This window comes from Ovis aries, chromosome 1, assembly GCF_016772045.2.
Source record: "Ovis aries strain OAR_USU_Benz2616 breed Rambouillet chromosome 1, ARS-UI_Ramb_v3.0, whole genome shotgun sequence".
Taxonomy (NCBI): Eukaryota; Metazoa; Chordata; class Mammalia; order Artiodactyla; family Bovidae; genus Ovis; species Ovis aries.
The window spans coordinates 38,153,370-38,166,644 of NC_056054.1; the positions used below are offsets into that span (position 1 = coordinate 38,153,370).

Sequence of the window (13,275 nt, forward strand, 5' to 3'; positions counted from 1 at the left end):
TCTCCAAGCCAGGCTTCAGCAATATGTGAACTGTGAACTTCCTGATGTTCAAGCTGCTTTTAGAAAAGGCAGAGGAACCAGAGATCAAATTGTCAACATCTGCTGGATCATGGAAAAAGCAAGAGAGTTCCAGAAAAACATCTATTTCTGCTTTATTGACTATGCCAAAGCCTTTGACTATGTGGATCACAAGAAACTGTGGAAAATTCTGAAAGAGATGGGAATACCAGACCACTTGACCTGCCTCTTGAGAAACCTATATGCAGGTCAGGAAGCATCAATTAGAACTGGACATGGAACAACAGACTGGTTCCAAATAGGAAAAGGAGTACATCAAGGCTGTATATTGTCATCCTGCTTATTTAACTTATATGCAGAGTACATCATGAGAAACGCTGGACTGGAAGAAGCACGAGCTGGAATCAAGATTTCCGGGAGAAATGTCAGTCACCTCAGATATGCAGATGACACCACCCTTATGGCAGAAAGTGAAGAGGAACTAAAAGCCTCTTGATGAAAGTGAAAGTGGAGAGTGAAAAAGTTGGCCTAAAGCTCAACATTCAGAAAATGAGGATCATGGCATCCGGTCCCATCACTTCATGGGAAATACATGGGGAAACAGTGGAAACAGGGTCAGACTTTATTTTGGGGGACTCCAAAATCACTGCAGGTGGTGATTGCAGCCGTGAAATTAAAAGTCACTTACTCCTTGGAAGGAAAGTTATGACCAACCTAGACAGTATATTCAAAAGCAGAGATATTACTTTGCCGACTAAGGTCCATCTAGTCAAGGCTATGGTTTTTCCAGTGGTCATGTATGGATGTGAGAGTTGGACTGTGAAGAAGGCTGAGGGCCGAAAAATTGATGCTTTTCAAGTGTGGTGTTGGAGAAGACTCTTGAGAGTCCCTTGGACTGCAAGGAGATCCAACCAGTCCATTTTAAAGGAGATCAGCCCTGGGATTTCTTTGGAAGGAATGATGCTAAAGCTGAAACTCCAGTACTTTGGACACCTCATGCGAAGAGTTGACTCATTGGAAAAGACTCTGGTGGTGGGAGGGATTGGGGGCAGGAGGAGAAGGGGACGACAGAGGATGAGATGGTTGAATGGCATCATGACTCGATGGACGTGAGTCTGAGTGAACTCCGGGGGTTGGTGATGGACAGGGAGGCCTGGTGTGCTGCGATTCATGGGGTCGCAAAGAGTTGGACACGACTGAGCGACTGAACTGAACTGAACTGAATGGCCTAGTGGTTTTCCCTATTTTGTAGAATTTAAGTCTGAATTTTGCAATACAACTCGTATGTGAGGGTAAATGTCTATTTAGTACTAAGTTGTTTTTTTTTTTTTAATTTCAAATTTAAGAGAACACATAAATAGTACATTTTATTTATATCATCATTACACAGTAGCTGTGCATTGATTTAGTGCCTTTAAATGGAGGATGCAATCCTGATGAATTTCTAAGAATGTTTGTAAGATGTATACTTGAGGGAAAACTACCAAATCAGCTTCTGGATATGTGTGCGTGCTCAGTCACTAAGTCTCTTTGCAGCCCCATGGACTGTTGCCCACCAGGCTCCTCTGTCCATGGAATTTTCCAGGCAAGAATACTGGAGTGGGTTGCCATTTCCTCCTCCAGAGCATCTTCCCAACCCAGGGATCAAACTCACGTCTAATGTGTCTCCTATATTGTCAGGTGGATTCTTTACCACTGAGCCACCCGGGAAGCCGCTGAATATGCATATCCTGCCCTTATTATGTCTCTTGTTCCTTTTCTCAATCTTTTTTATCTCGTATTGCCATTTACATTGCTTAACCCTTAGCTCTGAAAGAGGACAATCCAAGTAAATATTCCTTGTACTCTCCCTTTCTTCATATTTGCTACTTAAAAAAATACCTTGCTAGGTTTAAAACATTTTTAGGCTGGTTTTAGTTCCGTGCATGAAGATAGAAGACTGGCAATTATAGGAAAAGAGAGGGAGTAGAAGTGAGTGTAACAGTTGATGTTTCTATAAACAAAGAACTGAGGTGGAGATAAGAAATAACAGAGATGGCAGGCCAACATATTGAGAGACATTCAAGGTCAGACAAGGGATTGATATTTGTTACTAAAAAAGGAAGCAGGTAGAAGAGGTTACAGTAGATGAAAAACTTATTCACAGCTCATTTTATTTGATGGTATAGCTAAACGCACATGAAAAATTCTAAATCAATATCTATATTCCCTTTGCTGCAAAATACCATTTGGGGAAGATGCTCAAGCATACACAAATCCCAGAAGCCTGCAGTGTTTTCATTGGTTGTACTATGTGATTGAGATATATTCTGTAGAGTCAGTTCCTAAAGTTCTGTCAGGAGTTTTTACTGGCTTTAAATCTTCAGTGGATAAAAGGTTCTATTTATTGCCACGTGAGAGAAGCTGATGACCTTCATCTGCCCTTCAAGAACATTGGTTTGAGTATCTTTTACATTTATCAGTTTATAATTTATCGACTGTCTTAATGCATGGTTATGGTTAGAAAAGTGACTCTCTGAAACTGACATTTAGGTCTCAATGGATATTTTCATATCAAATGTTGTAGTTCTATCTTCCAAAATAGATCTATTTAGTCTTCACTGTCTTTTCAAATCATTAACAATAAAGTTTAGCAATAAACCTCACCTAGTATGACACCATCCTTATGGCAGAAAGTGAAGAGGAACTAAAGTGGAGAGTGAAAAAGTTGGCTTAAAGCTCAACATTCAGAAAATGAAGATCATGGCATCTGGTCCCATCACTTCATGGGAAATAGATGGGAAACAGTGGAAACAGTGTCAGACTTTATTTTGGGGGGCTCCAAAATCACTGCAGATGGTGACTGCAGCCATAAAATTAAAAGATGCTTACTCCTTGGAAGAAAAGTTATGACCAACCTAGGTAGCATATTCAAAAGCAGAGACATTACTTTGCCAACTAAAGTCCGTCTAGTCAAGGCTATGGTTTTTCCTGTGGTCATGTACGGATGTGAGAGTTGGACTGTGAAGAAAGCTGAGTGCCGAAGAATTGATGCTTTTGAACTGTGGTGTTGGAGAAGACTCTTGAGAGTCCCTTGGACTGCAAGGAGATCCAACCAGTCCATTCTGAAGGAGATCAGCCCTGGGCGTTCTTTGGAAGGAATGATGCTGAAGCTGAAACTGCAGTACTTTGGCCACCTCACGTGAAGAGTTGACTCATTGGAAGAGACTCTGATGCTGGGAGGGATTGGGGGCAGGAGGAGAAGGGGACGACAGAGGATGAGATGGCTGGATGGCATCACGGACTTGATGGACGTGAGTCTGAGTGAACTCTGGGAGTTGGTGATGGACAGGGAGGCTTGGCGTGCTGCAATTCATGGGGTCACAAAGAGTTGGACACGACTGAGTGACTGAACTGAACTGAACTGAGTAGCTTTATCTGTGTTTACTGAGTTAAAGAGTTTTCTCATTTTGGTGATGGTTGTTTAGTTGCTAAGTTGTGTCTGACTCTTGCGACACCGTGGGCTGTATGTAGCCCACCAGGCTCCTCTGTCCATGGGATTTCCCAGGCAAGAATACTGGAGTGGGTTGCTATTTCCTTTTCAAGTGGATATTCCTGACCCAGAGATTGAACCCACATCTCCTTCACTGCAGTCAGATTCTTTACTGCTGAGCCACCAGAATTCCTTTTCTCCTCTTTAATGCTATTAAAATATTTATTTATTTTTTGCTGCATTGGGTCTTACTTGCAGCATGTGGAATTTTTCGTTGTGGGGCATGGGCTTCTCTCTGGTTGTGACCCACAGGCTCCAGAGCACGTGGATTCTGTAATCGAGGCATGTGGGCTTACTTGCCCGGTGGCTGTGGGATTTTAGTTACCTGACCAGAGATTGAACCTCTGACCAGAAATTGAACCTACGTCCCCTGTGTTGGAAGGCAGTTCTTATTCACCAGACCACCAGGAAAATCAAAATGCTGTTATTTTTTAATTAAAAATGGATTTGTCAGAAGGTAAACAGCAAACAGAAATGTGGAAATGGTGGATGATAAGATTCATTGTAGTATGCATTAGTAAAGAAAGTTTATTTGAAAAAAGGTTACTAATTTCTCTTAAGTGTTAAGAAATAAATCATGAATCTCTTGTGAGTATTTGGAAATTGTGAAGAATGTTATTTGGATGGTTTTCCAAACTGAAGCTCTGACAGCACTACATAAAATTACCAAGAATTTTGGCATATTTTTTCCCCCTGGGGCAGTCCCACCAAGTATTTGAGGTATCACAGAATATTGAAATATACTGGATAATGAGTAAATCATCTTATCACTTCATACTTGATAAACATATGAATTTTAATTCATTTTTATTTACTTTTAAATTAGGAAAGCTTTTGGAAAGGAAATTAATGGGTGAAGATAGTTTAGAATTATGGTTTCTTCATTTTTAATTTTCTCGTTTGTAGTCAAAGTGCTGTTTGTTTTGCCTTTCCCTGGCTTTCTTCATATAAATATGAAGAAAAAAATTGTTTTCTGTATTGATTTTTAAATAAATACATGCTTTCTTGTCGAGCTTTCTTAAGATGTAATTGACCTACAGCACTATGTAAGTTTAAGATGTTCAACATAGTGATTTAACTTACATGATGAAAAAAATGACTGTCAATAAGTGGAGTGAGTATCCATCATCTTGTATATACAAAACTAAAGAAATAGAACATTTTTTTTTTCTTGTGGTGGGAATTCTTACGATTTACTCTCTTTAACAGCCATCATATATAACACACAGCAGGGTTAATTATATTTATCATGTTGTTAATTCCATTCCTAGTAGTTATTTATCTTATAACTGGAAGTTTGTACCTTTTGACTGCCTTCATCCAATTCTTTCCCTCCGGTTGAGACTTCTCCTTCCAGTGCACAGGGGGCAGGTTCAATCCCCAGTTGGGGAGGCAAGATCCCATAGGCCTCATATCTGCCCCCCTCAAAAAAAATCCAAAACATAAAACAGAAGCAGTATTACAACACAATTCAGTAAGGACTTAAAAATGGTCCGCATCAAAAAATCTTAAAAAAAAAAAGAAAATATTTCGGTAGACTGAATGTCTGCGAGCATTAATTTATTCTTTTTCCCATTTCCAGGTCTTATCCCCCTTCTTTGAAGGAAAAACAAAAATTATCAATTAACAAGGGATATCCTCCAAGTCATTTTATTTAGCCAAAGCTGCTCTAGGAAACTAGATTGAGGAAGTTAAGTTTTGCAAATGACAAAATAGCTGAATCTGATGTCTTTAGGAGCCACAGGAATAATGCTGTTTATTTTAAAAAGGAAAAAGCACTTCATCTTAGTATTTTTATCTTTCTTATAGGCTGTTTAGCAATTTTGCAACAGAGTGTCTTCTCTGTAGATTTCTTAATAGAGTAGTTTCAGTTGTTAAGAGTTGAACATAGCCTGGATACATTTATAATTTGTGTATTAAATTTTTCATTTGAACAACTTATTTTTCAATAAATAATCTTGTTATTTTAAAAGAAGCTCAATGTAAAAATAATAAGAGAAGTACAAAAAAGGAAGAAATAACATTGCATAATATCAACATTTTTAAAATTAGTTTCACCATTAATCATGTCTTGTTATATAGAGCTTGTCCTAATGTTTAAAAAATGACCTCACATCTCTTAGAGTTTCCACTTTTAACATTATGGACTTCTAGACATTTTTTTATGCATATGTATTTGTGTGTGTGTAAATGTATATACATACATAATACATGTGTATGTATATGCATAAATTGTATTTATCCTGTTCTTTTTTTCCTTTCACTGTATGGCCTGGAGATATATTTAAAAATTAATTAATAAACTATTTTTAGAGCAATTTTAGGTTTACAGCAAAACTGAACAGAAAGTATACAGGGTTTCTATATACCTTCTCCCCACAACATACATGACTTCCCCTCAAAATCCTGCACCAAAGTGGTATATTTAGTACATCTTTGACATGTAGTCATCACCCAGAGACCATAGTTTACATTAGGGTTCACTTTTGGTGTTGTATATTCCGTGTTTGAAGGAGTGTGTAATGATGTGTATAAACAACTACAGTGTCATACAATAGTTTTTCTGCCCTAAAGATCCTCTGTTCTGCCTACTCATTCTCTCCCTCTAACCCCCCAGCCCCTGTCAATCACTTTTTCCTGTTTCCACAGTTTTGCCTTTTCCAGAACACTATATGGTTGGAATCATGTGGTATTTAACTTTTTCAGATTGTCTTCTTTTACTTTAAATTTAGTTTTCCTTGATATCATTTAATGGCTTGATAGCTCATTTCTTTGTAGTTCTGAATAATACTCCATTGTCTGTTTGTACCCTAGTTTATTTATCCATTCACTTACTGAAGGATATCTTGGTTGTCTCCAAGTTTTGCAGATGTAAATAAAGCTGCTGTAATATCTGTGGGCAAGATTTTGTGTGGGAATAAGTTTTCATTTCATTTGGGTATATTCCAAGGAGCACAATTATTGGATCTTGTGAGTATGTTTAGTTTTGTGAAACAAACAAACAAACAAACAAAAAAACAACCACCAACAAACCATCTTCTGAATTAGCTGCATTCCCACCAGCAGTAAATGAGAGTACCTAGCCTTACCAGCATTTAGTGTTGTCAGTGTTTTGGATTTTGGTAATTCTAACAAGTGTGTAGTGGGATCTTACTATTGTTTTGATTTCTCTGATGACATATGATGTGAAGCATTATTCATATGCTCACTTTCCATTTGTAGATCTTCTTTGGTGAGGTATCTATAAAGATCTTTAGCCCATTAAACAAATTATTTATTAATTTGTTTTGGTCTCTGCTGGGTCTTTGTTGCTGTTTGTGGGTTTTCTCTAGTTGCTGCGAGCCGGGCTACTCTTTTGTTGCAGAGTACACCGTAGTTGTGATGTGTGGGCTCAGTTGTGATACATTGGCTTAGTTTCTCAGACCAGGGATCGAACCTGTGTCCCCTGCATTGGCAGGCAGATTCTTAACCACCGGACTACCAGGAAAGTCCTGGTCCGTTTTTAAATTGGGTTGTTTTGTTATTGAGTTTTCAAAGTTTGTTTTATATTTTGGATAACGGTCTGTTATCGAATGTGTCTTTTGCAAATGTTTTCTCCTAGTCTATGGCCTGATCTTTTCATTCTCTTGACATTGTCTTTTTAAAAAAAAAACGCATGTAAGAATTAAAGATTTTAAAATTTAAAAAAAAAAAAACCGACGTTATCTATTTGTTTATTTATTTTTGGTGACACTGGGTCTTCGTTGCTGGGTGTGGGCTTTCTCTAGCTGTGCCGAGCGGGGACTGTTCTGTACTTGCAGTGCATGAGCTTCTCATTTCACTGCCTTTTCTTGTTGCTGAGCATGTGCTCTAAGGCTGCAAAGGCTTGAGCAGTTGTGACATGGGGGCCCAGAAGTTATAGCGTGTGGGCTCTAGAGTGCGCTGGTTTCAGTAGCTGTGGTGCATGGGCTTAGTTGCTCTGTGGCATCTTCCCAGATGAGGGATCAAGGCTGTGTCCTCTACATTGGCAGGTAGGTTCTTATCCACTGCACCATCAGGGAAGTCCTTGACCTTGTCTTTTGCAGAGCAGAAATTTTTAATTTTGATGAAGTCCAGCTTGCCAATTATTTTTTTCAGGGATTATATCTTTGGTGTTAAATCTAAAAATTTATTGCCACACTGATGGTCTTTTGGATTTTCCTCTGTGTTATCTTCCATGACTTTTATAGTTTTGTGTTTTGCATTTAGATCTATAATCCATTTAGAGTTAATTTTTTGTGTGTGAAGGATGTATGATCTGTGTCAAGATTTAATTTTTTGCATGTGGATATCTAATTGTTACAGCACCATTTGTTGAAAAGACTATCTTTGCTGTGCTGTTTTGCTTTTTGCCTTTGTCAGAGACCAGTTGACTATATTTATGTCTATCTATTTCTGTTCCATTAATCTATTTGTCTGTTCTTTTGAAATGACGCACTGTTGTGATTGCTGTAGCTTTATAATAAATCTTGAGGTTGGGTAGACTCCACCTTCCAAAATTGTTTTTCAGTATAATGTTGGCTATTTTGTGTCTTCTGCCTCTCCATATAAATGTCTCCAGTTTGCCAGTGTCCACGAAATGACTCACTGGAACTTTGATTGAGATTGTATTGAATCTATAGATCAGTTATGGAAGAGTGGACATATTGACAGCATTGAGTCTTCCTAGCCATGAATATTTTTCCATTTGGCATTTTGGTATTCTTCTTTGGTATTTCTCAGAGTTTTGTACTTTTCCTCATGTAGATATTGTATATATTTTGTTTGATTTATATCTATTTAATATTTTTCAAATGCTAATATAAATGGTAATATCTTTTAAAATTCTAGTTGCTGCTTGCTCATTGCTGGTGTATAGGAAAGTGATTAACTTTTGTGCATTAACTTTGTATCCTAGAGCCTTGCTGAAATCACTTATTATTTCTAGGAGTTTTTGTTGTTCTTGTTGATTCTTTAAAATATCCATTGGAGATAATCATGTCATTTATGAAGAAAGACAGTTTTATTTCTTCTCAATGTATATACCTTTTACAGCCTTTTACTGACTTATTGCATTAGCTATGATTTCACGTACGGGCCTTTTGTCTCCTTAAGTACATTTATCCCTAGATATTTTATTCTTTTTGATTTGATGATAAGTGGGATTGTTTCCTTAATTTCTCTTTCTGATCATTCATTTTTAATGTATAGAAATGCAACAGATTTCTTTGTATTAATTTTGTATCCTGCAACTTTTCTGAAACCACTGATAAGTTTTTAGTAGCTTTTTAGTAGCATTTTCAGAATTTTCTATGTTTAGTATCACATATTAATATAAATTTAATATGTATAGTATAATGATGTGACTTATATACATCATGAAATGATTGTCGCAATAAGTTTAGTGACTAGTCATCATCTCCTATAGATACAAAATTAAAGAAATTTTTTTCTTGTGATGAGAATTCTTAGGATTTATTCTGTTAATAATGTTCATATATAACATACAAAATTATATTTGTCATGTTGTACATTACATCTCTAGTACTTTTAAGTGGAAGTTTATATCTTTTGACTGTCTTCATCTAATTTCTTCTCTGCTCACCTCTTGCCTCTGGTAAGCACAAATCTAATCTCTTTTCTTTGAGTTTGTTTTTGACATGTAATTGACTGACAACATTTGTTCCTGTTTTACAACACAATATAAGCAATATCATATGATATTTGTCTTTGTCTGGTTTACTTCACTTCGTATGATATTCTCTAGGTCCATCTATGTTGCTGCAGATGGCATTATTTCATTCATTCTTTTTTTTTTCACAGCTGAGTGCCATTCCATTGTGTATGTACCACATCTTTATCATTTATCTGTCAGTGGACATTTAGGTTGCTTCCATGTCTTGGCTGTTGTAAATAGTGTTGCAGTGAACAGTGAACATTGGGTTGCATATCTTTTTGAATTGTGGTTTTGTCTGGATATATGTCCATGAGTGAGATTGCAGGATCATATGGTAGTTTTGTTTTTAGTTTTTTAAAGAACCTCCAGTCTCTTCGGTAAGTAGTGTTGAGAAAACTGGACAGCTGTTTGTAAAAGAATGAAATTAGAACATTCTCTAACACCACACACAAAAATAAATTTAAAAATGGATTAAAGACCTAAATGTGAGACTGGACGCTATAAAACTCCTAGAGGAAAACATAGAACACTCTTTGAGATTACAGCAGTATCTTTTTGGATGTGACTTCTAGAGTGATGGAGGTGAAAAATAAAATAAATGGGATCTAATTAAACTTAAGAGCTTTTGCACAGTGATGGAAACCATAAACAAAAGAAAAAGACAACGCACAGAGTGAGAGAAAATATTTGCAAATGATGTGACTGACAAAGGATTAACCTCTAAAATATACAAAGCAGCTCATACAATTCAATATCAAAAAACCAAACACCACCACCAAAAAATGGGCAGAAGATCTAAATAGGCATTTCTCCAAAGAAGACGTACAGATGGCTGACAGGCACATGAAGAGGTGCTCAACATCGCTAATTATTAGAGAAATGCAATCAAAACTGCAGTGAAGTATCACCCCACACTGGTCAGAATGGCCGTCATCCAAAAGTTTAAAATGGTAAATTCTGGAGAGGGTGTAGACAGAAGGGAACTTTCCTACACTGTTGGTGGGAGTGTAGATTGGTACAGCCACTATGGAGAACGGTGTGGTGGTTCCTTACACTCTCTTAAACATTTTTGATTTAGAAGATTCATGGTTGGTGGCTTTTTAAAGCTAAACTTTTAAAATTCTAAACATTACATATATTCTCTGTGTAAGGTTTGGAAAATGTGAGCCATAGTGATATATAATCAGTCACAGTTTGTTAGGGAAACTGTTGTCAGCATTTTGGTATACTTTTTTAAAAAACTTCCTCGCCTCCCCCTGAGATCCCAACCAGTAAGTATTTTATGATACATGAAGTTTTAGGTTTTGTGTATTGTTTCCCCATTTTCACAGACTCTTCAGGGGCATTTTAAATGGATATATAGTCCATCATATAGATTCGCTATGTATAATTCACACATTTTATAAACTTTACTCCTACTTTTCCAAATTTTGTTAAATAATGCACTTTTGGGAGGAAATTTTTTTCCTTTATTCTCATTGTCAATTAAAGAATTCTAAATATAGCAGGTAAAATACTGCTACTTTTCATTAATTTATCAGTTTGTGATTCACTTAAATATTTTGAGGACCAATTGTGTGTCAGGCACAATTTAAGCACACTTAAAAAGTTTACTGGCTAATGTAAGAGAATGTAAGAAACAAATGATTATAAGATGTGTGATGAGTACTGTGATAGAGGAAGACATAGGACCCTAAGGGACTAAAAAGAGGGACTTCTGTATTGGTTTGAGGTTGGGACAAGGGTAGAAAATTTACTGATCTTACCAGAGGAGGAGAAATTTTTTTTCTCTTTTTAAAAAAATTAATGTATTTATTTTAATTGAGGATAATTACATTACACCATTGTAATGATTTTTTGCCATACATAAGCAAATTGGCCAAAGGTATACATGTATCCCCCTATCCTGAACCCCCCTTCCCAGCGCCCTCTCCACACCATGCCTCTAGGTTGTCCTAGAGCACCGGCTTTGGGTGCTTTGCTTCATGCATCAAACTCACACTGGTCATCTGTTTTATATATGGTAATGTATATGTTTCAGTGCTATTCTCTCAAATCTTCCCACCCTTTCCTTCTCCCACTGAGTCCAAAAGTGTTCTTTACGTCTGTGTCTCCTTTGCTGCCCTGCATGTAGGATCGTTGGTACCATCTTTCTAAATTCCATATATATGTGTTAATATACAGTATTTGTCTTTCTCTTTCTGACTTACTTCACTCTTATGGACCCTGGGTTCATCCACCTCATTAGAACTGACTCAAATGCATTTCTTTTTTTTTTTTTTTAAGTAAAAGGCTAAATTTTAGATAGAGAATTTTAATTAAATTGGCATAGTTTATAAAACCAAACAAATAAAGTGGACTTTGTCAGTGTATTTTCAATCCTTGCCTTAACAGGCTAATGAACACAACTTGAAACACGTGTGAATCCTCCTCTGTTCTGTGAGACAGTGAAGGGACCTTTTCAGTATTTAAATATATTAATATAACCAGTTATAGAAATCTAAATATAAAACAAATCTCTTATAGGTTTTGAGAAGGAATGCACCATCTCCCTAAAAAGTTTCATATTCCTTATTCAAGTTCAATCATCTCTTTAGAATGGGAAAAGTGATAGTACTTGTTGAACCGGAATTACTATCAAAATTAAAAAAGCTGACCATATTTGTTTAGCCACAGACCAATCTTATTTAAATCAGGACTGTCCAACAGAATTATTCCATCAGCCATTCATGATCTGAATTCTAGTGTATGAGATCAATTTAAATATGGTACACATAAAAAGTCATGAGACACTTCTGTTTCATAATAAATAAGGCAGTGGCCAACTATTACTCATTGGTAGCTTTTTTGAGATAAGCTATCAAGTCCTCCCTCTCTCCCTTCTTCTTAATGCCAGCAAAGATCATCTTGGTTCCAGGGATGTACTTCTTGGGATTCTCCAAGTACTCCATCAGCGTCTCCTCTCCCCAGGTGATACCTTTGTTTTTGTTGGCATCTGTGTAAGAGAATCCAGGAGCCTGACCTGTCTTTCGTCCAAACAGACCATGGAGGTTTGGCCCAGTCTTGTGCTTCCCTCCCTTTTCCACAGTATGGCACTGGGCACACTTCTGAACAAAAATCTTCTTGCCTTTCTCAACATCACCCATTTTTAAATCGTTCTTTTTCTGTGCGCGACCGAGAAGTTCCCGCTCACAAGCCGAACGTCCCGCTTTCTGCATTTCTTTTTTTATAGCTGAGTAATATTCTATTGTGTACATGTACCAAAACGTCCTTATCCATTCATCTGCAGATGGACATCCAGGTTGCTTCCATGTCCTAGCTACTGTAAATAGTGCTGCAGTGAACATTGGGATACATGTGTCTCTTTCAGTTTTGGTTTCCTTGGGGAATATGCCCAGCAGTGGGATTGCTGGGTCATATGGCAGTTTTATTCCCAGTTTTTTTAAGGAATCTGAGGAGGAGAAACTTAAATTGGGTCTTAGTATTTATGATATAAGGCCATCAAAAAGTGAGGGTAAGCTGAAAGGCATTCTAGGTGGAGGGAACGGCGCATGCAAAGGCAAGGAGGTATTAGCATGTCAAGTTTAGGAAGCTTTCATATTAATATTAAAATGGCTTCTGTCTATGGTGCATGTGAGGGAGTGGCAAGAGAGAAAGCTGAGTAAGTGGGCAGATGTAATTTCATGAAGGGCTTTGAATATCATCCTTAAGGCTGGGGTGTCATCATGAATGAGGCAGAATCATTGAGAAACATGTTTATAGCTCTGGCTCTTCCATTTGTACATCAGCAATTCTCAACAGCTCTAGCCCAAACCTCAGCTTTGAGTTCCAGATCTATATATCCAACTGCCTTGATGGCCTCTTCAGAACGTCTAGGAAGTAAACTCCATGAAAGCAAGAATTTTGCTCCTTTTGTCCTAAGCTGTATCTGCTTTTCTTAGAACAGTGCCTGGCAATAAGTTACCCCGAGTGATTCAATTCAAAAGGAAATGATTCCTTACTATATCTCAGAGGTGTCTCGAATTCCACATAAATCCAGGTCATGATCTTA

At 37.2% G+C, this 13,275-nt stretch overlaps 2 protein-coding genes across 12 annotated transcripts in view; one reads left to right on the forward strand and one right to left on the reverse strand.

Moving 5' to 3' along the window:
• Positions 1-13,275, forward strand: part of ATG4C (autophagy related 4C cysteine peptidase) — a 99,860-nt gene that overhangs the window by 14,739 nt on the left and 71,846 nt on the right. The gene's annotated exons all lie outside the window — the stretch shown is intronic.
• Positions 11,580-12,438, reverse strand: LOC114115222 (cytochrome c). Its single transcript, XM_042249087.2, has one exon. The coding sequence runs from the start codon at positions 12,368-12,370 to the stop codon at positions 12,053-12,055; it is 318 nt and encodes a 105-aa protein (XP_042105021.1). The 5' UTR covers positions 12,371-12,438; the 3' UTR covers positions 11,580-12,052.

Bases quoted from the DNA above. Each gene is read 5' to 3' on its own strand.
- LOC114115222 (XM_042249087.2), bottom strand. From the start codon at position 12,370: ATGGGTGATGTTGAGAAAGGCAAGAAGATTTTTGTTCAGAAGTGTGCC.